Source organism: Camelus dromedarius, chromosome 4 (genome assembly GCF_036321535.1).
Source record: "Camelus dromedarius isolate mCamDro1 chromosome 4, mCamDro1.pat, whole genome shotgun sequence".
NCBI lineage: Eukaryota > Metazoa > Chordata > Mammalia > Artiodactyla > Camelidae > Camelus > Camelus dromedarius.
Window position 1 is genome coordinate 96,045,827 of NC_087439.1, and position 26,481 is coordinate 96,072,307.

A 26,481-nucleotide genomic window follows, 5' to 3' on the forward strand; every position below is an offset into this window, starting at 1 on the left:
GGGCAAGATGTAGATTTTAGAGAATCTATTTTGCATGATGACCAAAGATTCTTTCAAAGACCTTTTATAAAAACCATTGTAATGGCAAGTAAATTCACTATGAGTGGGTTATTTATACCAAACAATTGTCTTTTTCATGTATATTTTCCACAATAATACAACAGAACAGAATTTTTTCAACCATAAAAAAGGGTTCAAATATTAAAAAAAAATTTAAACAGAATCTGTAACCTTGAAAATTTGATGTATCATTGTGATGTTCTCTAAAGTGAAGGTGTTTTTAAAAAATATTCAAGCTGACATTTTAATAGGTGATGCTTTGCAGATGATAAAATCAAAGAAACAAAAATGAGAATATTTTGAGTGATTTTAGGTGTTACACTTTGAACAAAAATAAAAGTGTCTTAGATATCTTAGAGAATCACAAGAAATTATTGGAAGTCCATGTGTCTTACCTAATAAAATTCAAAACAAATGCATAATGCTACAAGCAAATCACACCAGATCTGAAATACTATTAATAAAGGAAGCAAATACTTTTTACTTGTTGATTGTACACCAGATGTAGTCCACTGTGAACAAGTGTGTCAGACTATTAGGTCTGCTCACATTAAGAACAATGTCGTAACAACAAAATAAGTTTTATTGACTTTATTGACATGAAAGAAAAAACTTCCCAGGTCTAGCTTATGAAATTAGAGGTTGGGAAAAAATATTGACATAAAAAATGCTTGTGGCCAGGGATATACTAATGGAGGAAATATGGCAGGTTATACAAGAGTGTGTAAAAGACACTATTTTTCCCCAAATATAATTATGCCAAATTTGTGCCTTCCTCCGCTCATAATCTTAATATGCAAAAATGCTGCTTCTGTGAAATGAAATTTGATAACCTATTTTTAGCATTCTACAAAGGACATATGTATATACATTTTTGTGTGTGCGTGAATTTTTAAAAATGGGTGAGCAGATGGATATTCTTATGTCTGATCTAAAACCTATATTAAAAACACACCCGTACCACAATAAAGGTGTTTAAAAAAAAATCCAGACACCCCATGAGGATCAAAATTAAATGCAGTCAAGGCACTTCACATAGAAAGACATTTATAAATATTGAAATGTATGTATATATCAAATGAAAAATATGCTAACATCAAAAGCTTCTTGATGTAAATAATTACATAATTTTATGTAATCTGTGTGGGATGACCTTCCAAACCAAGTATAAAAAATAATGCTATACAATTAAAAAAATGACTAGGCATAAAACTATATACTTAACAGGTTTTATTTGCTTACAACAATTAATAGTAACTTTGGAAGTATGCTTGATGAATGTAAAATTTTAGCAAAAGATATGAATATATTGCTTGAATTTTAAAATGAAAGTATAGAAATTGGAAATGAATCACTCGATGAGTGTCAATTATGAGAAACATGCATATCAAATGGAAACTAAGATTATAGATGCCAGATGCCCTGATTTCACATTTGAAATAAATATATGGAAAATTAAAGTGTCTTTAGATTTTGAATTTTTAACCACAGAAGTTATTTTCTATGGATACATCTGATTTACACAAAGCAGCCACTTATTTGATGCAAATATTCTGATTTAAGTCCTTTAGAAATGTCATCTGATATAGTTTAAAACAGCATTCAGTATCAGTAATTTATAACGTAAAATTAACACTGTGTTTGGATCTTCTAAAGCTGATTCAAAAGTTTGCTTAGCGCAATCCTAATTTGGAAGCGATCTTGAGAAGGTAGTTAGCACTGCCAGTCACATGGCATCTTACGTTTGTCTGCAGTTAATGAAAGGTTATTTAAGATCACTTGGTCAAAAGAAATTAACACAGCAATTCTCTCCATTAAAAACGACTAGTAGACTTTGGAAACACTGATGAGTTTGTTTTCATTAAAACCAGGAGGCAAAATTATCAATTTTTTAATATAAAATAAACAAAATATTTTTAATAAATCTTTTCATTTTTCAGTGGGTTTTCACCTACTTTAATGTTAAAACGAAACCCTTAAAAATATTTTTTTTCCCTTTGCTTTAGGCTGTAGTATCACTAGGCAGGGCACTGAGTGGTTCTCTCTCAGTGGGGGTAGGACTGAGTGGGGGACAAGAACTTTCTGGGGTGATGGGAACGCTCAGTATCTTTTTTGATAAGGGTCTGAGTTACAAAAACGTATAATTTGTCAAAACTCAGCAAATACTCACTTACAGGCAGGGCATTTCAGTGTACGTTTTACATTAAAAGAAAAGGACTGTGAATAATGAACTCTACTTGGTGAACACACTGAAGTAATTAGCGGAAAGCACACTGAAGGCTAAAACTGACTCTAAATGCATCAAAAATAAAATGGACAGATGGATGGCTGCCCAGACGTGACAAAGTGATAATCTAGTAAAATGTAAGCGGTACAGTTGGTGGTGGGTATGCATACAGCTGTGCAAAATCCTTCGTTGCCATGTGTTTGCAAATTTCCCTAATAAGGTGTTGGGGAAAAGGGAGCTGTTGTCCTCTGTTTCGCTCCAAATGCTGGTCCCCTGAGGGCTGGCATGGTCCTGGAGAGGTTCCCACTCACTGAAGTCTCTCCAGGGGGCATGGCGGGGACAGATCTGGGCTCAAGATCGTGGGGGAGAAGTGTTCAAGCCTTAAGGGGCTGGATCAAGCCTTGGAGGGCAGGGCTAGCAAGCATTATCTGGCACCGGGCAGGGGTAGATGTGGAGAAACCAGGTGGCCTGGGCCTCCCCTCACTTCCATTCTCTTCAGCCAAGGCCGACAGATTTGCTGGTAAAGAAAGAGCGAGTCCTTTTTAGATTCCGTTTATTACACAGCTTATAAAAGGAAGAGCAGCCAAGTGCCAGCCCCCTGTGACCCTGCACAGGTGACACCAGAAAGTGACCAGATGACTGCAGCATCAATGGCGGGGCGCCCTGGTGCTGGGGGCAAGCGCCCTGGGGTCGCTAAGCTCTTCCCGCACAGCCCCAGGCCACGTCACAACCCCGAGGCTACGGGCAAGGGGGTCAGCCCAGCCTCCCGGGAGATGAGGGGGCTCAGACTTGGAGCAGCTGCTCCCACACTCCTGAGTTCCAGGAGGACCGAGAGGCGTTCGGCCAAGACACAGATTTTGCTGTGGTTCAAGCTTTGCCTGTGTGGCCTGTGTGGGTTCGTGTGAGAGCGTCACGGCCCCTGCACCTCTGCCTGGGACTTTCCTTGATGCACCGTCAGGGTCCTCGGGAAGGATAGATTGGGGGCCCAACCTCGCTCTGAGGAAAGTTCAAATAATTGGTAAGCTTAAGAAAAGATGCTCTATGTCACTCAGGGAGTGGGAATTACAAGTCAGCAGAGGCCTTGGAAAGGCTTAAGTAGGGAAGGATGTGGACAGAACGCTGTGGATGAGCGCCCGTCTGTCGCGGCCTGTGCTCTCTGGGTGCATCTATCTCACGAGGTAACAATTCCACGCACTGTATTCTAAAACAGGGAAACACAAAAACAACACCCTGCGCACAGCGTTCCCAGCTCCAGGGAGACCCACTCCTGCAGGCCCGGGGGCAGCAGGAAGAGCACAGCAGTGGGGTGGGGGTGGCCCACGATGATCCCGTCTCCTGGTATTACTCCCCAGCGCCGCGCAGTCCGCGACCCCTGCCGAAGTGACAGGGTGCTGCTTCTGAAATGAGGCTACAGGAGCCGCCTCCCGCCGCGGCGGTCCTCCCGTTTGCTCCCTCAGACGGGAGCCGCCTGCCCCGTTGTGAGCTGCCCTGTGAAGAGGCCCACATGGCAAAGAACGGAGTAAGGCCTCCAGCCAAAAAGCAGAGAAGAACGAGGCGCCCCGTGTAGTAGCCCGCGAGGACCCGAATCCTGCCGACAACCTGGTGAATAAGCTCGGACGCGGACCCGGCGGGGGGCTTCCGCACAGGGCCACGGTCCCAGCTGACACCCCGACTGCAGGCTTGTAAGACACCTTGAGGCAGAAGCACACCCCAGCTGTGCCTGGGTCCCTGACCCACAGAGACTGTGAGATAATAAAGGTTTGTGTTAAGCCGCTAAGTTGCGGGGTGATTTGTTACACAGCAACAGACAACTTTCCCGTTATCCACTTTTGCGATTTTTCTTCTCTGGGGTACGGAGTCCAGGGAGCTCCGGTCCTGGCAGCTCTGGCTCTGCACACCCCTGGGGGGGCGCCCAACTGGCCCTCCCTACTCTGGCTCTGCCCCCCAGAGTCCAGGGAGGGCAGGGAGCGTGGCTGGACCGCTTGGAGCCCGATCATCCTTCTGGTTCCAACTGCCAGGAGGCTGCTGCCCCGAAGCTGCTGAAGAAGATGAGATGCCAGGGGGTGGGGATGGGGATGGGAGTTGGGGTAGTGGGAGGGGCCCAGGGACACAGGGCCTTGGGACAGACTGGGTCTTAAGGCAAAGCCAGAAGACAAGAAACCAAGAGCTCAGACCTGCAGGACTCCTGGATGACGAACAGCTGGCGGCCAGGCTCCTCTGAGAGGCCCAAGGTGTGCGAGGAGCTCCCCGCAGCCCCTGTGAGAAAACTAGAGCCTGGGCTCACAGCCTGGAGCCACCCCCTTACATGTCTCCTGGGCCGCTTCCTGGGAGAGGTCCGCTCCTCCCTCCCAGTTGCCCCAGCATCCCCAGCCGAGCCCACGGGCCTTTACTGAACACCCCTCCGCTGCGCTGGTCCTCAGCTGCGTCGACTGGGTTGCCCCTTTTTAACTAACAGGGTCAAGACCAGCAGGGGCTGTCTGTGGGCAGCAGAGGAAGAACAGAGGAAGGGGAGCTGGCCTCCCACCCTGGCCCGCCTTCCCTCTGTCAGCCTGCCTCCCCGAGGACTCACCTGGGCACAGCTGGCGCTTCCTCGCCCCGCAGCTAGCAGCTCTCTGGGCAGGAAGAATACGGAGCCCAGGTCCCGCCTGGAAGGTGAGGCGCTCAGAGCCTGCAGGGGAGTGACAGGGAGGAAGGGTCACCTGCCCTGCAGGAGCTGGACTGTCCCTATTCCACACCCACTGCCGGGAGGTTGGGGGGAAGTGGAATGGAGAAGAGGTGAGGAAAAGACAGACAAAGGGAGGCAGAGAGAGGGGCAGAGACAGAGAGGGGAACTGAGGAAGGGGAGAGATGAGCAAGCCAGCAGAGGAGGGAACGAGGCGGGGACAAGAAAGGGATTCGAACCAACACCAGGAGCTGAGAAGGGCTTTGCTCACACTGCCCCACCTCATGCTCTAAACAAGGCTGGTCCTGCTATCTTGAACATTTTACAGATGGAGAGACAAAGGTGTGCAGGTAACGGAGGCGGGAGAGAGGAAGTGGGTGGGAGGAGGCCAAAGGAGAGAGAAAATAGAAGAGGCAGGAAAAGAGAAGGGACAGAAATTGCCTCTTCAAGGATGGAGACACACACACACGTGGCCTGGAAGACACGGGCAAACGTGGCGGAACGGGGTAGCAGCGCCAGGCCCCGGCGACTTCGAGGTGGATGCTTTCAGAACTTAAGGACCATACTCTCCTAGCGCCACTTCAGCTGTTCCAGAGCCCAGAGGAGCAGAAGCAAAGCTCCCATCTCTCCATAAAGGCAGCAAAACACGGGCACCCAAACCAGACAGCACATGGAAGAAAACTACACAACAGCGTCTCTCAGGAATTTTGATGAAAAAATCCTACACAACATTTTGGAAAAGGCAAAACTATGGAGATAGGAAAAAGATCAGGGATTGTCAGGGCTGCAGGGAGGGAGGAATGGGAGAGCACAGAGAATTTTTAAGGCGGTGAAACCACTGCGTATGAGCTAGTGAAGGACACTTGTTGTAGAGTTGTCCAAGTCCACAGAACACACAACAAACACCAAGAGTGAACCTTAATGTAAACTATAAACCCTGGGCGACGACGACTCTCAGTGCAGGTTCACTGACTGCAGCAAAGGCCCCACCCTGGCCGGGGGTGTTGATGCCATGGGAGGCTGTGCAGCTGCACCCATGTTTGGACAGGGCCGGGGTGGCAGGATGGATGGGAAATGTCAGTGCCTTCTTCTCAGTTTTGCTGTGAACCTAAAACTGCTCTAAAAAAAAACCTATTATTAAAAATCCCACACAAAATGACAGACAAACCAAATTCAGCAGGACCTTGACCCCACCATGACCATTGGGGTTCATAACAAAAATACAAGCATGGCTCATTATTGAGAAATCCCAGTCACAAAATATCTCATGTTGATAGGCCAAAGGACAAACCTGTAATTACTCAAAAGCTGCCACAAGGCACCCCCTAAATTTAATCTCTTTCCCTTAAAAAACGTTTTAGTAGTAGTAAATCAGTGACCTAGGAATGCCTGCTACTAATGAGAGTTTGGAAAACCGCCACCCTCATCTGCTGAAGGTGGAAGTATAAAGCAAGACAATTTTTTAGGGCATCAATCTGATGTTATTTACAGATTCTTCAATAACATGCCATTTTCCCACCATTTTAATTCTAGAAATTCACGTGGCGTCTTAATATAGCACACGGGATGCTGGCCCGGTATTGACCTCAGCAAAGCCCTGGACGCCCTCTCTCTGTGCTTTCTGCATGCTGGGGCGGGGGGTGAGGGGACACCCTGTAGGGTGAGATGCATGAGGAGGGTCTGCGTGTACTGACGTGGTGCGTGGGCAGCACCCATCAGGGAGGGGCTTTTCTTCATCAACACTGTCCCTGGTGCCTGAGACAGTGCTTGGCGTGCGGCAGGTACACGATCTATACTGCTGAATAAGCAATTCTATTGTTGGGTTAAAAAAAAAAACCCTGCAGAATGGTATGTACAAAATGATCCTATCTGCAGAAAAAGAAAGACATTTACCTACATAGATTTGCTTCTAAGTGCATGGAAAGCACCACAGCCGACACCTAAGAAATTGTCAACTGTGGAGACTCCCGGAGAGAGGGACAAAGGTGTGGAGCAAGCGAGGGGAGGACCTGGACCTTCCTCTGCAGGTCCTCTGTGATGCCTGGCTTTTCCTGGGAGTGTGTGCTCCTTTTTTAACCAAACTCTAGTTTAAGAAAAGGTTACTTAACCTATCCGAGCCTCAGTTTCCTCATTTGTGAAATTAAGAATAGTAATACCGATCTTAGAGGGACATTGTGGCGTTGAAGGAAGAGGCAAGATCACATGACTAGAGGGTTTTACATGCAGTCCTTTGGTACCTGGTACATGTCAACAAATACAGAAAACACAATACTTTTTAAGAGACTCCAGGGACCGAGGTGCAGTCCTTGAACAGGCCCCGCATGGTCCTCCCTCCAGGCCTGTGCAGTTAGTCCTCTACCTGGAACACTCCCTCCCAGGAGAGCAGCTTGCTTGGTCCCTCAGCTGTTCTCTGCTCAAAGAAAACCTACCGGACAAATCATCTCCATAAACAACTTACTTAAGCCTGCACCCTGCTTCCGCACCACCACTCCCTGTCCCCTTGACCTGATTCTCCTTTCTTCAGGGCACGTCAATACCGTCTGCCACTGCATATATTTATTGTCTGTTCCCCTCATTACAGTAAAAGCTTGAGAAGAAACTATCTCCAGCAACTAGAATAGTGCACGACAAAGAGCAAGCATGCAATAAATGTTGTAGAATGAGTGAATGAATGAACAGTCTGAAATACAGCATCCGAGAGAGGCAAGAGAGAAACCTTGGACGTTGCATAAAACCAGGGGTGACCAGGAAATGCTTCCCACAGAAGGTGGCATCTCAGCCGACCTTGATAGTGAGCAGAGAGGAGAGCAGTGAGCCCGCAGTGCAGGGGGACAAACACTCGGCAAGGGGATGGGAACAGGAGAGGCGCTCAGAGGCGAAGCTCTGAAGTTCTGAGCTGACCCACAGGACTTATGGGCCTACCACACCTGCTAATCTGCAGTGTCCGGCTTTTGGAGGACGTAAGTTCAGGAGATAATACTAGATGTAGAGAATTTTCTTAATGACCACTGTCATTCTCCAGGTGAGTGATGAGAACCTGAACTAAGAATGTAGAAGCAGGGACAAAGGGAAAGGGACACGGTGTAAACTGTAAACCCATTCCCTCATTCCTTCATTCTGCCTGTTAAAGAGGTGGAAATGACAGCTCCTGGACACTGCCTGCAGGGAGGGGCTGAAGGGGAAGGGGGTGTCTCCCTGTCGAGTCTCTGCCCTGAGAGGCTGACAATGGCCGTGCTGCTCTCGGATTCAGAAAAGGAAAGGAGGTGCAGGCTTTGCAGGAAAGCTAAGTTAAGCTTTGAGTTTGCTGCATGTGAAGACCCCGTGGGGTATCTGAGAGGCAACAACCAGGGTCATTTGGATAAACGCAACTAGTGCCCCAGACAGGACTGGGCTGGAGGTCCTTTTGGAGTCAGGGACGCGGTGGGCGAAGCCATGGAGGTCATCTAGGCTGTAGTGTAGAGGAAGAAGTCCAAGGAAAGAAACGTGGGACACAGCGATATTTCTACGGTGGGCTGAGGAGAGGAGCCCTGTCTAGAATCTAGAAGGAAAGGCTGAAGAAGCAGCAAGAAAACTAGACAGAGAACAGCATTTTAAGAAGCACAAAATTACTGACAATGTAAGATGCCGTAGCACTTAGGTAAGATGAAACCTAAAGGGTCTACCTGGCATCGGGACTTCATCGGAGACAAGCTTTCAGGAGGATGGTGGGAAACAGGTGGCCATACTGAAACTTGTGATGAACAAGCAGATGAGGAAATGAAGAATGGAGACTATTCTCGAGAAACTTGACTGTGAAGGCAACGGGAGGACAATGACTAGGAGACCCCGAAGAGGTCTGAACAAGGTTCCTGGGACAGGGTGGACAGGAGGCAGGAGCTTAAGGTTTGGCAGCTCGTTCAGCTGTCAGGGCTGACAAAGCCCATGATACAGGTACTGCCTTAGGTGTCTAAGGTGCCCACGAGATTTTCCCAGGCCGAGGTGGGGCGGGATCTGGAGGGGAGAGGAAGATGGACGGCGGAGGGCCAGCATGCCAACAACTGGGAACGGAACAGCAACAGCCAGAGTGCACAGTCTTCAGGGAGGGCAATTTTCTACACGAGGGTGTTGGAGCAAAACTCCGGGGAGCTCTCGTGAAGGCCTAGAAGGTGCTGGGTCATAGGTTTAACCTTATCCCTCCTCCCTTCAGACCCATGCAAACCCAAGGACTGTCTTTAACAACCTAATAAACTCCGGGCTTCTCTGACTACTCTCTACCGAGCGCGGCCTTGGTCACCCTCCGGGCAGTCTGTGGTGGCCTATGGCTCTCTGCAGGCTCTTGAGCGTCTTAAGAGAAGGCAAGTTCCACGACAGCAAGCGTCTGGTCAGTCTCGTCTCTGTGCTCCCAGCACAGAACAGGTGCTCACCGCGTTTGTAGAGTGAATGCCGAGCAAAGCCCAGGCGTGCTCTCCGGAACGGTCAGTGAGGTCAGCAAGGCTCGTGTTCCCTCCTGGAGAAACCAACTTCCATTCCACAGCCTGAAACAACCCCCTCCTTCCTCGACGCCAGTCGCTGTTAGCTTTGGCTGCGCTTTCGAACCGTCGGGGGAGCGTCTAGTCTCCCCGACGTCCAGGCTTCCTGGTGACCCGAGGTGGTCAGCGGCCCTGCACCGCCCGGCCGGCCGGGGAGCGCTCTAGCCTTCGCTTCCACACGGAAGGCGGGCGCCCCAGCGGCGGAGGGCCCAAGCGCCTTCCTCGCTTCCTCTCCCGCTCCCAGGGACGTCGGAGAGACCGAAGCCCGGCCTCGGCCGGCCGCAGAGCCGCTCAACGGACGGCGCGTGGCCCAGGGAGCCGTCGGACTCCGCTGGGTTCCCTCGGGCTAGGGCGGGGCCTCCGGGCCGGGGAGGCCTCTGGGAAAGGAAGCTCAAAGGACGGGGACTACATTTCCCAGGACTCACCGCGGCTCCCCTTTGGCCGGGGCGAGGGCGTGGCCAAGGCCTCGGCAACTCCCAACGCTCCGAGAGCCTCCGAGCGCCTCCGGGCGTCTCTGGGTGCTTCCCGAATGCCTCCGAGGATCTCTGAGCGTCTCCAGCGCCCGAGCGCAGGGCGCCTCCAGACGCCTTTCAGGGGAGAATCAGTTTGTGCTTTGCCTGTCGTTTGTGATGCCCTCTCACTTCTAAATGAAGACACTGAGCAGACAGAAGGCTCTAGGGAGGCCAACGAGGATGGAGGTGGGCAAATTTAGCTCGAGGGCACGTGGATGTAACAAGCCAAATGGACCAAATGGGGTTACTGGGCAGGGGTGACAGGAAAGGGCCGAGCCCAGAGCCTGCCCACATTCGGAGGCTGGCAGGAGAGGAGCCTCTAACAAGAGACTGAAGACAGTCAGTAAGGTAGGACAACCCGGAAAGTGGGCGTTCTTGAGGGGGAGCTGGAGGGCATTCCAGGAGGGAGAGTGATGACCCCTGAGGAGTGCGTCACTGGAAGGCTGAGTAAATCGAAACAGAGACACAACCACTGGGTTTGGAGACATGGACGTCACTGGAGATCTTGACAAGGGCAGTTTCAGTGCAGGGCGGGGACAATAGCCTGACTAGAGAGAAGGAAGGGGACGGAAAGGTGCAGGAGTGGAGACAGTAAGTACAGACCATGCTTTCAGGTAATTTTGCTTTAAAGCAGAGAAAGGCAGAGGCTGTTAGGTACCTCGGGCCCAAGGAGATTTTCTCTCTCCTCTTTCCAAATGGAGATATTACAGCTTGTTTGTAGGTCGGTGAGAATGATCCAGAAGGGAGGAGAGATTAATGATGCGGCGGAGAGAGCAAGGTCAGCGAGCAAGTCAGAGGGTACGGAACACCGTGCCCACGTGGAGTCTGGCACCACTGCGTTGCCATGGAAGGCAGAATGCCTGGGCAGAGGCACAGGTGTAGTTGGCAGAGTGATGGCCCCCGAAGATGACCCTGTCCTCATTTCCACAACCTGAGACTATGTTACCTTACATGGCAAAAGAGGCTTTGCAAATCTCATTGAGGCTTAAGGACCTTGAGGTAGGGAGATTATCCTGGATTATCCAGGTGGCCTCAAAGTCATCACAAGGGTCCTTAAAAGTAGAAAGAAGAGGGAAGCAGAAGAGGAGGATGAGAAGGAGATGTGACTATGGAAAAGAAGGTCAGATAGATGCAACATTGCTTACTTTGAAGATGGAGGCAGGGTACCACCAGCCAAGGAATGTGGGGAGACTTCTGTAGTAGGAAATAGAAAAGAAATGCATTCACCCTCAAGCCCCCAGAAAGGAACGCATCTGTGCCTTGACTTGAGCCCAGCGAATCATGTCAGACATCTAACTTAACGGAACTGCAAGATAATACATTTGTGTTGCTTTGAGACACCGAGTTTGTAGCAATTTTTGGCATTCAGAGAAGACTAATACAGTGGGCCTGGGATTTGAAGTGCAAAGGAGGCAATTCTCAGGCAGTGATGAAGCGAGGCTATTAAATGCCTAGAGGAAGGTTTGCGAGGATGCCTAGGGAATTTTGGAGAGAGGAGGTGGTGCGAGGTAGTTGTCTGCAGGCAGGAAACTCGTGGTCCCAGGCTGCAAAACAGGCAAAAGCAGCTCTCTCCCCATGGAGGCAGACAGTGGTCTCTGTTCTGGGAGCCATTTACATTTGTGAGAAAGAAGAGAGGCTGCTCTGAGGGATTCTGGAGAAGCTGGCTCATAGGTGGGAGGGGGCACCGGACCAGAGCTTAGGGTTAGTGGCTTCTGACCGAGGGAGGGTCCCGGACCCAGCAACATCTGTCCCCCCAGGTCAGCCTCCTGCACCTCAAAATCCTGTGTCCTGGGTTCCACTTGGCCCCTTTCTAGGGCCTCTGGGAGGACGTGACATGTGTGGATATGAGAGGAACGAGTGGGTCTTTCTGACAGGTCAGCAAGCAAGTCAGAGGGTATGGAACCTCTGGCTGATGCTCCCCACCTGGCAGCAGAGCTCATCGCAGTGGCCTTGAAGTGCTACTGGGAGCCACATGGGACAGAGGTCTTACAGGTGGGTGCCCTCCATCTGCGTCCCTGTGGACACATCCTACATCAATCTGTCTGGGGCAATTAAAAGAATCCCAGGAAACGTATCAATCTCTCTTGAGCTCTCCTTTATGGGCCTGTCTCTCCCACCCCAACTCCTCAATAACTCATCCCCAGTGGCTAAAATTAAGCTGCATCAGGTTACAGCCCGGTTGCTGAGGTGTAAGACTGAATCACAGGGGAGCCAGGGTGAAGTAACCCTGGTGACCAGGACCTGCCTGGGGGGCTTTTGTAAAAGGGCTCCTGGGAGAGATGTTGTTCATGCAGAGGCACCCACTGGAGAGGAGACCCAGGTGTCAACCCTCAATTGTCACACCTTGACCTGGCCTGGGCACTGCAACCCAAAGTGAGAACCAGAACAAGCTGCATGGGGTCCTGGAGCAGGAGATGCGTGGCTGGCTCCCCGTGGCAGTGACTGCTGTCACCTGACCACATGCTGTCATCTGCAGGCCCTGACCCAGCCTAGAAGGGCAGTCTCCCTATATTCCAGCTGCCCATCCTGTCACCCTCCTTCCAGGGTTTCTGACCTCCTGGGCCCACTCTGCTCTCAAGTCCAGGCTGCCTGGACCATGAACTGGGTGGGCTCCATGTCCCTGAGGTCACTGGCAATGGGGAAGCTCCCTCTTCAGTCAAGAAAAGTGACGACCTAAGTAGACCGACATCTGCCTTGCACTCGTGGCCCCCTAAAACAGATTTTTGAAAGAAACTTCCAAACCACATGGCTAGCAATCAGGCATTAGTTTTATTTCCTGAAGCTCACAAACAAGAGAATGGTCCAGGGACAGGCCATTTCCCTATTGCTTGTTTACTTGGGAGACAACCTCCATCCAGGGGTATCCATCTCCAGGATGCACACAATTCCTAGGGAGAGCAGGCTGGGCCCGAGGATCTGAAGGGCAAACCCATGTGGAGCCACCTGGCAATAGGGAGGTGGAACCAGTGTTCCCCGTGAGATGTGCCATGGGGTATCCCGTCTCCACTGCCATGACACTACTCACTCTGCGGACAAAGAGTGGCAAGTTTTAAAAAACACTCACAGCACTACATACAGGAAAAAATGTGCTTGCTTTAGTACTTATGCACAGCATTTGGCAAAACTTCAGAAGGGTGGCTAACTCTCCAAAATCCTTTATTTAACAGAATTGGAACATCTGACGGCAACATAATACACAAACTCGTGTGTTAACCGCAAGACATACAGAGAGCCTTGCTTCTGCAGCCAAGGCTGCAGAAAGCCTCCCCTGAGTCCTGGCCAAAGGGCAAGTAGGCGCTTCTGCTCAGGCCAGGGCTGCCAGGGCCTGAGGTGTCCTTCTGCCTGACACTAGTGCCCAGCACGGAGAAGAGGCTCAGCACCACTGTCACCTCTGCCCCTACACCCACACAGTGCCTGAGAAGTGTGGCACAGGTGAACCCCAGAAAGCCTGGTAGGCCTGCGTGATTCTTCCTCCTGCCTGGAGCTCCCTCCACCTCCCAGGGAGTTGTGGGCGGTGGGATGTCCATAAAAATTACTTCCTTAAGAAGAAGGGCTAGGGGCCTTGCTGGCCTGATTATCTGGAACTGCCCTGCAAACCATCCACTGGAGGAGGGCGGGAGAACTGGGAGACCCCGCCACATCTGGACGCCAGGGAGGAGGGAACAAAGGGAAGTGCGACCCCAGGCTGGCGTTGGTCACCAAGGCCTCCAGATACTCTGGGCTATGCGGGCAGCAGTCAGGCTGCCCAAGGCTGCGGTCACCAAGTCCGGCCCCTCGGAAGGCGCCCGGCTCAGTTCAGTCTCGGGGGCCTCCTCGAGGTCGGAGGACTGGTCGTCCCCTGAGCCCCGGGGGCTGGGCAGCGGGGACCCCAGGGCGCCTCCTACTGGCCAGTTGCTCCGCGCATGGGCTCCCGGCGGTCCGGACAGGGCGTCCCCCAACAGATCCCGGAAGCTGCTGCCCTCGCGTAGTGGCATAGACTCAAGCAGGTGGTTCAAAAGCTCGGCGGCGACGGTGGCGTCGATTGCCTGGCATGTGGACACGAACGTATGCACCTCGTGCATGCACTGGATGTAGCCGGCGGCGAAGCGCTCGCTCGCTTCCGCTTGCAGCTGTTCGCGCTCTGCGCTCAGGGGTAAAGGGGAGAGAGCCGCGCCAGGCCCGGTGAGCGGCGACTGCCGTGACCCGGTCCGCCAGGCCCGCGGGTACGAGGCTCACCCAGGAGACGCGCGGGGAGCGCCCTGCCCCGGGCGGGGAAGTCATCGGTCCCGGGCAGGTCCAGGCCTGGCGAACGCAACCCCGCGACCCCGCCCGCGCGCCCCGCCGCCACTCACCGCGTGCCCGGCCCCGCAGCGCGCCCTGCACGCGCCGCACCGTCAGCTCCAGCACCTCGGCGTTCTCCAGCTTGGCCTGCACCTGCGCCGGCGGGAGCGCCAGGTGGGGAGGAGGGGGGATGAGGCGAGACCCGACCGGGACCCCCGCCCGCCCACCCGCCCGCAGCTCCTGGGCGCCCTCCCACCTCACCTCGGCGCCCGCCAACAGCAGCCGCAGCTCCTGCAGGCTCTCGTTGATCCGCGCGCGCCGTTTCTTCTCCACCAGGGGCTTCCGCGCCTGCGGGAAGCGAGCAACTGAGCCCCCGCGCTGCGCGGCCCCAGCCCACCCGCCCACCCGCGGCTACAGCCAGCACCTTGCGGTTGCCCCGCGCCTCACAGCTGTCCTCAGCCTCCCGGCCCGCACGGTCCCGGCTGGGCGCCAGGAGCGGAGCCATCACCCGCACCTCCCCGAGCGCGGTGAGCGCAAGAAGCGCCCGCGCCCCTCGCAGCGCAGCGGCCCCCAGCCGCCGCCCACCCGCCCGCGCGTCTTACGCCGCTTCCCTAAGCCTGCAGAGCGCCCGCCCCTTTTATGGAGCCTTATTTGCATCTCAATACGCCGATTGGCCGTGCGGGCCAATGGAAGCGGCCCGCTTTGTCTGGCCCCGCCGCCGGGGTCGGCCGGCAGCTGGCGGGGCGTGGCCTGCTGGCGGTGGGAGGAGGACAGCCCCGCCTCCGCGCGACCCAGCGCTGGGGGGCACCCGAAGGCGCGATGCCCCGGAGAGCTGTGGCCCGGGGTGCACTTGTTTCTCTTCCTCCCCTGAGTAAGGCGCCCAGGTCGGCTGTGCGTGCGAGCAGGAGCTTATCAATCTATTCGTACATTCGCGCTTGACTTCGTTCACCGAAGGTGCAGCAGGACAGCGACGCTCCTGCGCGAGTGCCAGGGTCCTGGGGGCCAGAGCCATAGCAAAGGCTGCGGTCTCCTGACCTGGAGGGGTCGACGGGTCTAGGCGGCGGTGGCTTCAGCGTCCCAGGGAAGTGGGGGCCCATGGGGCAGCGGGGGTGGGAGCGGGCCTGCGGCCTCCTGCGTTTCTTGCGGACTCGTGGGTCCTGACACCATACCCTCGACGCCGCCTTCCGTCGGCTCAGGGATTTCAGTGGGGCGGGGTCCTCCGGCCTGCCGGCACTGCTCGTTTTCTAGGCTCTCCGTCTCTGGTCATTCCCCCATCGCCGCTTGTCCTTCCCTCGTCCGCCCCACCCCCCACCCCTCTCCGCAGACCGTCTTTTCTTTCCTGGTCATCATCGCCCTCACCTGAGCCCATCTCCTTCCAGTTCCCTTCGCTCCCCTGATCCCCCTTTTACCTCCCTTTCCCCCTCAGCACCCACCGCCGCCCGCCTTTCCCTGGTCCCTGCCCTCCCTGCCCACCCTTCCCTGGTCCGCCCCCCACCTCGCGTCTTTCCCTAGTCCCCCACGCCTGTTCATTCGCTCCGGCCCCCCTCCCCGCCTGTCCCCTTCGTCCTCCTCCCTGTCGCCCCTCGGCTCCCTTTACCCCCAGCCCTCCCCCGCGCCCAGCTGGCGGAGGCCGCCGTCTGGTCCCCGTAACTTGATGCCCGTGACAGTTGGCAGCTGCAGCCGTTTCGGCAGAGAAAAGAGGAGGCCTAGCCAAGAGCGACAGGTGTTGGCCGCGTCTTTGTCTCCTCCGGCTTTGTCCCTCGGGCGGGCGGGCGGGCGGGCACGGGCGGTGGGTGCGCTTATGTCCGCCAGACGACCGCTACCCATGGCGGGCCGCCCATCTGCCCGCCCAGCCTCCCCGAGGGTGGGATGCATGGGCGGTGGGGCCGCGCCCTGGGGACCCCAGCCTGGTCCCTGCTTCACGGGCCTTGGTTTATGCCACCTTCCAGCAGAACCAGAAGACCCATTTGCCTTCTGGCCACCAGGCCTTTACACACATAGAGCCTTACACCTGAAACAAGCTGGCAACCCTCTTAAATGGCTGTTTCTTCACTGTTCAGGGACAGCTTCCGTATCCGTCTACCCGGTGGGAGCACACCTGCCCTGCAGCAGCACTGCACCCTCACCCAGTCCTCTGCTTCTCTCCCGGGACCTGGATTGTCAGGGTCTGGTCTGTGCCCCTCCAGGCTACAAGCATCCCTGGTCAGGGGTACAGTCTGACCAAGGGCCCCTTCTCTAGCCCCAGCACAGAGCCTGGCCTAGCAGAAGCACTGGGTAGGTAGGGAAGGTGAGAAGTTGCCCTAAGCCGAGTGGGAAGGCAGCAGGTGATAGAAAAATCCAGGGACTGCAGTGTGGTGGGGTACTGGGGCTAGATCAGAGACACCCACACGTGCCCCCAGCTGCCTGAAGATGACTATTTCACTTCAGGCTCCCCCAAGAGGGACCTCTGAAGGTAGGGAAAGTTCAGTGAAAGGCTTGATGGTTCCCAAAGTCACCTCACGGACCTCTGTAACTGCCTGGGAACCCCTTCTGCTGACCCTCCCCTGCTGTCTCTTTGCTTTTCTGTGCACAGGGTGCTGAGATGTCCCAGGCCTGCATTGCTCACCCAGGAATGAACCTGGTCCTCTCCTTCAATCACACCCTGTTTTCCTCAGTCTCCCCCACAAACCAGAAAGCTCAGCTCTCCTCTTCCTCCCGTCCTCTGCCTGGTGCAAGACCCAACTGCCCTTCCCCCTCTACTAGTGGTGAGGCCTATAGAGAGGGAGAGGGGCTTGAGTGGTGGACCCCAAGAGAGCCAATAGCTGGCCATTGATTTTACTTTTCTTCACCATTTAGATGTCACCCCAGGGAAGGAGATCTCCATCCACCCCCAAGTTTCCACTATTTGAGAAACTCAGATATGGAAAAATAAACTCAGTGTTGTTTCTTGTGCTCTCATTCATACCCGTCCATTATTGATTGCATTTGAATAAGATCCAACAAGTATTTTAGAATGATCTCTGTGAAAGGCAGTTCACATTAGAACAGGGCCCTGGGGGAGGCCTCTGGGAAAAGATTATTGCTCTTTTCCTGATTGGATGGGGAACTGAATGTGGGAAGGGAGGAAGAATAATATAGGCAAATAATGTGAGCAAAAAATGAAAGGCAACTAGGAACTCCAGGAAAAACAAAAAGCAACTCAAGAAGAGAAATGTAATCTTAGCTCATTACTTTGCCCACTAGCCAATCCTTTCAGAGTCACAACAATGTAACACTGTTCATAGGGTTTCAACGTTTAGACTCAATCTATAGAAAAGGCAAGGAAGGCTTAATTATGGTTACAGGATATAAAGTTGACTTGGTAAAAACAAAAGGACAGGTGACAGTTGCCAGGAGAAGGGAGGAGGCTGAAGCAAGGGTTAGGGACCTCAAAAGCCTTGTCTTACATAGGGTAGGGAGATTGAGGAATGTTGTCTAGAACTGAAGGAAGGAGACATTAAGTCTGGGATACGCCTCGGTGTGACCAAGCACCCCTGGGAAAAGAAGCATAAGGACAGAGCAGGGTGTGTGAGTCAGCAAAACCCTCCTTGGTTAGACTGGGAGTTGCCCAGGGTCCCACCCTGAAGTCAGTCGCTGTAAGATTTCCTTTAGTGGGCCCGTTGGCTGGCTGGCTTGGCCTTTTTCTCCTAGAAGACTGGCTACTCTATCTCAGGGCCACCCATCCTCCCTCCCCTAGTGGACCCACTTCCTGCCATTTGTCCCTTGGACTGATCCCACCTTCAAAGTTTGCCTGAACACAGACTTCCTGAGCATTTGGGCTCTTTGATCGCCTCATATCCAAAAACAGAGGCCAGCAGAAGCTGGGAAGGGCTGCAGTGGCCGCAGGGAGACCAGTTATCAGCAGGGGTGGCAGGCCATAAATCCCCAGGAAACAAAGGCAGTGGCCAACCTATGGGTGTCCAGGATCCTTGTAAGCAATCAGCCCACAGGCTTGCAGAAGCTCCTTTTGGTTTGGAAATAAAGGGGAGGGGGTGACTTTGGGGATGTATGGTGAATAAAAATGCAGTTAAGAGCCCCTAAAGGCATTCAGAAGTTCAGCTATATATATGAAACAGCTGTATTTGGCCATTTAGGGAGTTCGCAGAGGACTCCATGGTCACTGGGAGGACTTTGCCTTTTGTGTGCCCCACCGTCACCCCACCCCCAATCACTACTTGAATTTAGGTGGCCAGGCCAGGAGGCAGTCGAGCCCTCCCTCCTGCTCAGGGAACTTCTGGAGGACTGGGCACTGGGTTCAGGATCCATTCATCTCCCTGCTCCGACCCTCCTGGTCCTGGTGTGAAAAGTGGTCCCCTGCATGGCTTCATCACTGAGGAAGGAGAGGGGGTGGGAGGAGGCTGCGCCATACTCCCTGTATTGCCTCAGGGACACGAGGCTCTTCTGGCCCCGGATCCTTCAGACCTCTCTGCCTTCAGCCCTGTGACCAGCACACAGGCAGCCAGCCCAGGTGGGACAGACTGCCCTGGATGGGGTGGGAACGGAATGGAGTAGTGCCCGGAATCACCGCAGAGTGGACAGGAGCGAGGGGGCGGAGCTGAGTGGCCTCACTCTCCATCGGTGAGTGACAGACTGTGGGAGGACTGGACTCGAGGATTAGATCTGCATCACAGAGAGCTCACTGGGCTGGGGGCTGCATGTCAGAGCACACACGCAGACAGGAAGGGGCCGGTGAGAAGCCGCTTGGGCAAAGGAAGAGGTGATGGGGGCCTTTGCGACAGAAGAGTCCTGAGCCTGGAATTTCTAGGGTTCTTAAAAAAATCTTTTGATAATCTTTGATCTCTATTCAGTTTTCTTCTGTGTTATAATAAAAATCCACACAAATAAAAATAAAAATATACTTGCTTTATTTACCAATTTTCTAAAAGGCAAAAAAGTCATAAAAAGACACAAGCAGTCCAACCAACACATTGCACTGGGTGAAGAAAGGGGTTTGCGCGTGAACAAACCACTTGTCCGGCAAGGCTTCACACGTCGTTACACAGACTCTGAGAGCTTATTTACATATCTTTTTAGGAATATATTAAAAAGAAGGCTCAGTTTAAAATCGAGAAAAAGTCTTTATAACACCCGTGTAAGCACACGTACTAAAGAAAACGTAAGACTCGATGCGTGGCACCGTGTAAACAACTTCACAAAATGCTCCTATTGGCAACGTCTCGGCACACGTTGCAGCTACGCAGTTAACAACCAACGAGTAGACATAACTAGTAAGACGATGCTGATGGTAAACATTCAGAACATAGAGAAGGTTTTGGCAGTTTTCTTTAGGTAACGTAAATGCAACTTCGACTACCTACAGTCTACCCCCTTAATGCTCTGACTTTAGAGGCAGGAAGCAGTAATTGCCACACAGACGCACAGACTACATACACCTCAGACGCACAGACTACATACACCTCGTCTTGAGTATCTGAAGGCGATGTTACTTTGTAAATTAAAAAAAAAATTAAACACTGTTTTTGTGCTTGAATTTATGAGAAATAGGATTGATATTCAGGCATAAAATGGTTTTACTCTGAAAATCAACTGGATTGCAGGGAGACTTCACCTATTCCAGCAGCCGCTTCTCTACCAAAGAGCAAGGGAAAAGCTGCATGCTTTGAAGCTTCTATAGACTCAGCCCAATTGTGAGTCAACCGTTCCATCGCTGGTACCTTCTCACACACTCCAGGGGCCAATGTAACATTTTCCCAAACAATCTTTGGCATATAGGACGCAATGTCAGGTTTTGCAAAAAGTTGGGCAGTCTGGTCTCACTCTTTTCCAAGTGTCCCATTCGCCTGAAGGTGCCAGTGACACTAGCGGACATCACTGCAGAGACCGGACAGCTGCCCCGATGCGGTCGGGCTCATGAAAAGGACCAGGGTCAGTGTCTCAGCCCAGGGTGCGGGGAGAGGGGTGAGCTTACAGCCCCCTGGAAAACACAGACTCAGCCACCAGCTCAGCAGCTGCTGTCTGCCAGGAGAACGCACCGGGAGGTGCCAACTCAAGAAGAAACACGAGTGGGTCCCAAATGCAACAATCAAAGCCTGGTTTGTGGAGAGAAGACACCATCAGAGGATGACAGCAACCTATTTTTATCTACATTTTGGCTGACCTGGTCTGAACAGGATACGAGAGTGATGTAGAAATATACCGAGGGGTCTGTATACTTCTGACGGTGCGTATTTCTATGCTGCAGTTGGTCACACAGAACACCAGGCTTCTTCAGTCCAGAGCGAGCATTTCAACCTTGTTCACCTCAAACTTAAGCTACATCAAGTTGAAATGTTTGCCACGTACGTGAAGCTGAAGCTGCTGGTTGGCTGAACTATGCTTCACACTATTTAATGCAAAAGACTTTGAAAGAAAACTGGGAGACCCCATGGTCTCCACTTGGCATGTTTTCAAAACGCCTAGTCTGACTAAATGATTTAGATAAAAAGCAGCCCCCTGGCAAAGACAGAATTTGATCTGATCCAAACACACCCTGGGGAAGTTCTGGAAGGCTGGTCCCTCAGCTCGGAGTCACCTGCAGCATCCGAGCTGTTAGGCACAGCCTCATGCGATGCCCCCAGACAGCCCACGGGGAAGCCCGCGGACACCGGGCACCGGACAGAGGCCCCCGGAGCACGCGCAGCCCCTCCCTGACGCTTCCGGAGGGGGGCCAGTCTTTCTCAAGTTAAACAACGATGAAAATCTCTTCCCTGTCCCAGAAAACTCCATCTTTACATTATAAATATATAAAAAAATTCTTCTCAAACCTTTCCTACCCTCCATAGTTTTAAGTCACCCCTTCAGAAAAGTAAGGGTTTTTTTTTTCTAAAGCAAAAAAAGCCATTGTAAGTGTATGTGTCCATTTGATTAGAAACCGGGGTGAAGACCCTTCCTCTCTTCAGAGCACCATCCAGGGTGGACCGCCGGCTGTCGGGCTGGGGGTTTACATCTGCCCCCTGTTCCTGTGACTCGGGGCAGGGCCAGTTTCCTCTTCTTTGGTGTCTCCTGTCTCGCCGAGCCCCAGCGCAGGGACACCCTCCTCATACGGTGCACACTTTGGTGTCTGCCGTCTCGCCGAGCCCCAGCGTGGGGACACCCTCCTCACACGGCACACAGATACTGCCCTGTCCCTGGTTTTCACAGTAAACACATTCCTTAAAAGAAAAAAAATGTAAATCAGTAACAAAAAATGAGATCTTTGGCACAAAAACGTAGCTCAATTTGAGTGGGGTGCAGGTGTTCAGGTGTCGGCCGTGAGGCTCCTGGAGGAGGAAGAGGAGGGCCGCAGGCCCCCCCCCCCGCTCTCCCTGGAGGGGTGCCCACTCCCAGCTTCTGGGGCCAGGCGAGGGGTCAGTGTCCACCAGATGCTCAGTTTCCCATCCCTGCTCCTCCTCTTTCTGCCTGTGGGACCTGGAGTTGCTACCTACCCTCTCTAACTTCAGTTTTCTCATCTGTAAAATGCGATATCAACAATGTGCTATCCCATTCATTCATTCCTCAACTGTCCATTAAGCACCGGGCATGTTCCAGGCATGTTCCAAGTGCTGGGATGCAGCAGTGAGCGAGGGAGAAAACCCATGTCCCAGGGGAGGTGACATCCTAGTAGAGGGAGGGATGACAAGCTGAATGAGGAGTGGTCCACAGTGTATCAGAAGATGAAAAGTGCGAGGCTGACGTGGAAGGAGGCGTGTGAAGACGTTCAGAAAAGGCCACAGAGAGAGTGACTGCAGTGGTTCTGAAGTACACCCACCGATTCTTTGGCACTCCTTTCTCAAGGGTGGAGGCCTGGACTTAGGGACTGGCCTCTAGCAAAGAGGATGCAATGGTGGTGACTCAGTGACTTCTGAGACTGAGACGTGACAGACACTGCAGCTCCTCTAGCTCTCTCTGGGGAAGCTGCCATCATGTCATGAGGACACCCAAGCAGCCTATGGGGGGACGCACATGGCCAGGAACTGAGGCCTCGCGCCCGCAGCCAGTACCAGCCCGACAGGCGTGCGAGAGCTCCTCCTTGGACGCGGATCCTCCAGCCTCAGTCCTGCCTTCCATGGCGGAAGCCCCACCAGAATCTCTTCAACTTTGGGGGAGACCCGAGCAGAACCACGTGGCTAAGGTGTTTTTCAATTCCCAACCCAAAGAAACAGTAGGGGGCGATACGTATTCATCATCTTAAGCCACTAATCTCTGGCCCTGTTTGCCAGGCGGCAGCAGGCAACCACCGCAGCAGCGTGTGCGAGAAGACTCGACGGAAGCCGGGGGAGTCGTGTGTCTGTCTGAGGGAAGAGGATGCCACGCAGAGGGAAGGGCAGGCGCAGAGGCCCTGGGCAGACGCCTGCCTGCTGGGTTCAGGGGCCAGCCAAGAGGCCAGCACAGCTGGAAAGGAGAGAGTGAGGGGAGACGGGAGCTGTGGGGAAGGAGTGTCACATTTTTATGGCTTTGCAGCAATTTATTCTGAGTGAGACGGGGCACCACTGGGAGGGATCAGAGCTGAGGGCTGATGTGATCTGACTGTAGGGGACAAGGGTGACAGAGTGCAGCTGGGAGGCTACTGTGATAATCCAGGTGAGGCAGCATCATGGCTGGGACCAGGGTGGCGGTACTGGAGGGGATGGGAAGTGGCTGTCTATTCACCTTGAAGGTCAAACCAGCATGACTTGCCAGTGGACAGGCTAGGGTGAGAGGGGAGGGTCGTCCACACCGACGCCCATGTTTGTGTCCTGAGCAGGCTGGGCAGTGGAGTCACCCTGAGCGGTGGGAAGGGTGGCTGGGCAGGTTCCCTCTGAGGATAATCAGGACTGCAGATGAAGTTCAAGGGGGTGGACGTCAGGGAGTCTAGGCACGCAGAAGCTATTTCCAGTCGGGAGGCAGGAGCAGACAGCGCGGAGGGAGGGCAGACAGGGAAGCAGGCTGCCAACCCTGGGCCTGGGGCACTTCAACACTGGGCATGGAGAAGGGAGGGGGACCAGGAGCCGAGCAGACAACCCTTGACGGAGCAGCCTCCTGGGTTGTGGGGCTCAGAGGGAGTGGGAGAGAGGAGCTGGAGACATCTCTGGAACCCTCGGAGGGACCGGAGACAGGAGGGGCAGCTGGGGGGGGTGCACAGACTGATGAAATGGCGGGGGGTGGGGGGACTTGTTGCTCCCACCTTCTCTTAATGGTCTCCATGGGTGCTGAGGGTTTAAGACAGGAGAGATCTTTTTTTAAATTTTCAATTGGAAACAAAATTGAAAGAAAAAAGATTCAAATTCCAGCATATGGTTGAGGTTATTTAGGAGACCTTTGGGGAAAGAATGCTGAAAAGCCACTGGAAGAAAGATCTTTAAAGGAGACCTAACGGTGTCAAGGTATCTTTTTTTTCTTAAATGAACTTTTAATTTGAGCAGTTTTAAATTTAGAAAACAGCTGCAAAGGTAGTACCCAGCATTCTCATCACAGCACCTTCAGCGTCGGAAAAACAAGTTCCATGAGCTCACCGCCACGTCGAGGGCCGCGGGGAGGCCGCCTGACCGCATCCATGGGTGGACGTCCTGCAGCTCCTGCCTCTGCCCCTCCGTGAACCGGGGCTGGAACCTCTGCAGCGCCTTCAGCCTCGCCCTGTCCTCCTGCAGAACTGCTTCGAAGTTTCTTCACAAAGTATTCAGAAAACACAGGGAAGAGTGAGCATGTCTCAAGGGCTTTCGATCTTAGAGACGACGCTCATTCTCTACCAGTACCTCCTGTATTAACCACGTAATGTTACATGATTTTGTTTAATGTAAGTTTCCTTCTCATTTAGATAAATTACCCTATTTAAGCGAACTTAATCTCCTTAGTAAATAACCTGTAGTCTTTCTGTTAAAATGATAGACCAAGTTGCAATTTTAATTTTAGATTAGCTGTGGGAGCTGGGTATCTGTGGGCAGTTGGTTCTGGACCGGGTGGTTAATCTGGGAGATTCTCACTGGCGTGGTGGTTGGTGGAAAACCCTCCCTGACACCTGCCAACAGTGGTCTGACTCGCAGCTGCCCCAGGGAAGGAGGCCTGTCTGTTTGGAACCTTGGGGTCTCATTAGTCCTTCCTCCTCTTACTCCAGCTCCCCCCACCAAGGGGTCACTCTGCAGAGGCGGGGACCACGATGGGTTCCAGGTTCCCTGGAGCAGTCAGAGCTGAGGCACAGACCCCGGGTCCCTACTGAGTAGCTGGTGGCCTTGGGCTGGTAACCCACCTCAACTGTTGGTTTCTGCATCTCTAAGACACACACAAACACACACACACACCATTTACCCCCCAGGGTTGTTGAATAACTGAGTAAAAGAGAAGGCGTTGGCACACGTGATTCATAAATGTCAAGTGTGACACCTGGGGGGTTGTCAGGAGCCTGCCCCCTCTCCAGGCCTGTAGCAGGTTACTCCGCAGGGCCCCGGGCCACCCCGTCCACACTGCAGGACTCTGCGAGGCCAGCGGAACCACTGAGAGGGGCCCTGCACTCGACTTAATCTGAGATATGACTCCCTGAGGGAGGTCCTCTGGCCCTGCTGCTTGGGGGAATCCTGAGCCCCAGCCCCTCACGCGTCCCTAGGGAGAGGCCGAGCGGTTACCGGGAGGGCATCTGGTATGTCATCATGACGCTGTCGTCGGTGTTGGCCATCAGGAGCCAGACAGGGTCCTGGAGGACGTACTTGGTGAAGTGCTGACTTCCTTCCAAGTCTGCCTTCACTTCCACTTTGTGGTTATTCTCTGAAGAGTCAATGCTTCCAAAATATTTGCTGGTGTGACTTGTGTCACTGCTGCCTTTAAAACACAGAATGTGGCAGGTCAAAACCTTTCATGCTAAGTTAACCCTTGCACCGTGTGCTTGTGTAAAGGACTGGCAGTTTTTGGAGCTGAAGAGTTTTGTTTGGTAACAAGAGCCTGTGTTGGTGGATTTTCCCTTCTCTTTCCAAGTCTTGAATTGCCTGGATAATATAAAAATAGGGTACCAGCTAGTACCATGGAGGGGATCCTCTCCTGGGGAGGCCCCGAGGAGTCCAGGTGGGGCCGCATCTTAAGAAGTGTGGTCTTCTTTCCCAAGCTCACCATCTCCTGATGAAGCCAAACCACAGGCAGGTGGCTTTGTAAGTAGGAGGCAGCTGGCCCGAGAGAGGCCTGCTCACTTCAGGGGAGGAGGGGGTCTCCCAGTTTGGGGAGAGTGGGTGCATTTCCCGTTATGGTGGTTCCAGGTCACATCTGAACAATCCTTGTTGGTGAAGCACGTAGTCCACACACTAGGTTCTCACAACAGGGAACTAACTCGGGAAGGTGAACCACCACCTCCTGGCACACCTACCTCCTGGCACACCTAGCGAGCTCAAGGGACAGTCCAACCAGGGCCAGCTGGGGTGTGGGGCCTGCGGTCCAGTGACATCAAAAGTGACAGGTGAGGAAACCTGCACTGGCCAGGGCCTGCTGTCCACACAGGCCGAGCCCGGGCAGGAACAGCCCTGCCCGCCTGTCTGCACTGCTGGGGGCTCTGAGCAGCCGGTTAGGCTGCTGGATGCCTGGCGGGACCCAGTCTGCCCCTGATGCTGGACACCGAACACCTGTCAGCCTGCGGCTCTGGTGCAGCTGGTTCCCCAGGTGCGGAAAAGTCACGGAGACCCAGGTACCTTATGTGAGAATCTTCCAAACACACACCTCCCAGGACGCGGGTGCTCCTAGTGCCCTCAACATACCTGTCCCACTACCGGACGCATCGCAGCCCAGAGAGCCGGAGCCCAGGGAGCAGGAGGTTGCGGAAGCCCCACTTCCGGACAGAGCTGAGCCGGTGGCGGAGCAGAGGTCCTCGTGCAGCAGGAGGTGAAGCAGGCCGCTGGACGTGGACAGGGCGTCACTCTTCTGGGCGTCCGCGGGTTCGTCGCCCTTTGGGAACAGGGAGGAGACGCAGTCAAGTCTCATCACACAGAGTGAGGTGGGGGTGCGGGGTCAGAGAGGCTGGTCTGCACGGACCCCCCAGGACACAGCAAGCGTCTCCGTCCTGGGGTCGCTGGCCCCTCCCTCATGTGCCAACAAAGAAGGTCCAATGCACAGACCACTGCGTGGTTACTGGGGCTACAGCGAGAATCTCGGAGGTGGTGTGAATGCCATCTAATTACATTTAACTCTGGGAGGGTCCCACTAAAGGTGGCACTACTTGGATTCTTGGGGAAGACTCTTATGCGTGCTCTTCCACCAAAGTGGACACGGAAGCGCCCGCCCCCCCACTGTTTCCACGTCCTCTCC

At 53.4% G+C, this 26,481-nt stretch overlaps 2 protein-coding genes and 1 long non-coding RNA gene across 6 annotated transcripts in view; all 3 read right to left on the reverse strand.

Annotated features, from left to right (window-relative positions):
- Positions 1-331: 331 nt before the first annotated feature.
- LOC105105759 (uncharacterized) lies at positions 332-9,803 on the reverse strand. Of its 2 annotated transcripts, none has more exons than XR_010380747.1 (3): positions 9,353-9,803; positions 4,857-4,955; positions 332-4,323 (listed from the first exon to the last, which is right to left on the reverse strand). It is a non-coding gene; the product is annotated as an uncharacterized LOC105105759 (long non-coding RNA). The 2 variants fall into 2 exon arrangements; XR_010380748.1 differs by having other exon boundaries at positions 332-4,326.
- A 2,887-nt stretch (positions 9,804-12,690) lies between these two features.
- On the reverse strand, positions 12,691-14,782 carry HES6 (hes family bHLH transcription factor 6). 2 transcript variants are annotated; one of them, XM_031452535.2, is made up of 4 exons: positions 14,654-14,782; positions 14,491-14,577; positions 14,301-14,382; positions 12,691-14,089 (listed from the first exon to the last, which is right to left on the reverse strand). In XM_031452535.2, exons 1-4 carry the CDS (start codon positions 14,732-14,734, stop codon positions 13,665-13,667), a joined length of 675 nt encoding a protein of 224 aa, XP_031308395.2. In that variant the 5' UTR covers positions 14,735-14,782; the 3' UTR covers positions 12,691-13,664. The 2 variants fall into 2 exon arrangements, with proteins under 2 accessions (XP_031308395.2, XP_064341511.1); XM_064485441.1 differs by having other exon boundaries at positions 13,811-14,089; positions 14,341-14,382.
- A 4,307-nt stretch (positions 14,783-19,089) lies between these two features.
- The window catches only part of PER2 (period circadian regulator 2), a 41,695-nt gene continuing 34,303 nt past the window's right edge, over positions 19,090-26,481 (reverse strand). For both annotated transcript variants that reach the window (XM_031452534.2, XM_031452533.2), the window contains exons 20-23: positions 25,935-26,121; positions 24,822-25,014; positions 23,718-23,868; positions 19,090-21,398 (exon numbers count right to left, since the gene is read on the reverse strand). In XM_031452534.2, coding sequence (XP_031308394.2) covers positions 21,285-21,398; positions 23,718-23,868; positions 24,822-25,014; positions 25,935-26,121 — 645 coding nt within the window. In that variant the 3' untranslated portion in view covers positions 19,090-21,284. The remainder of the gene's footprint in view (positions 21,399-23,717; positions 23,869-24,821; positions 25,015-25,934; positions 26,122-26,481) is intronic.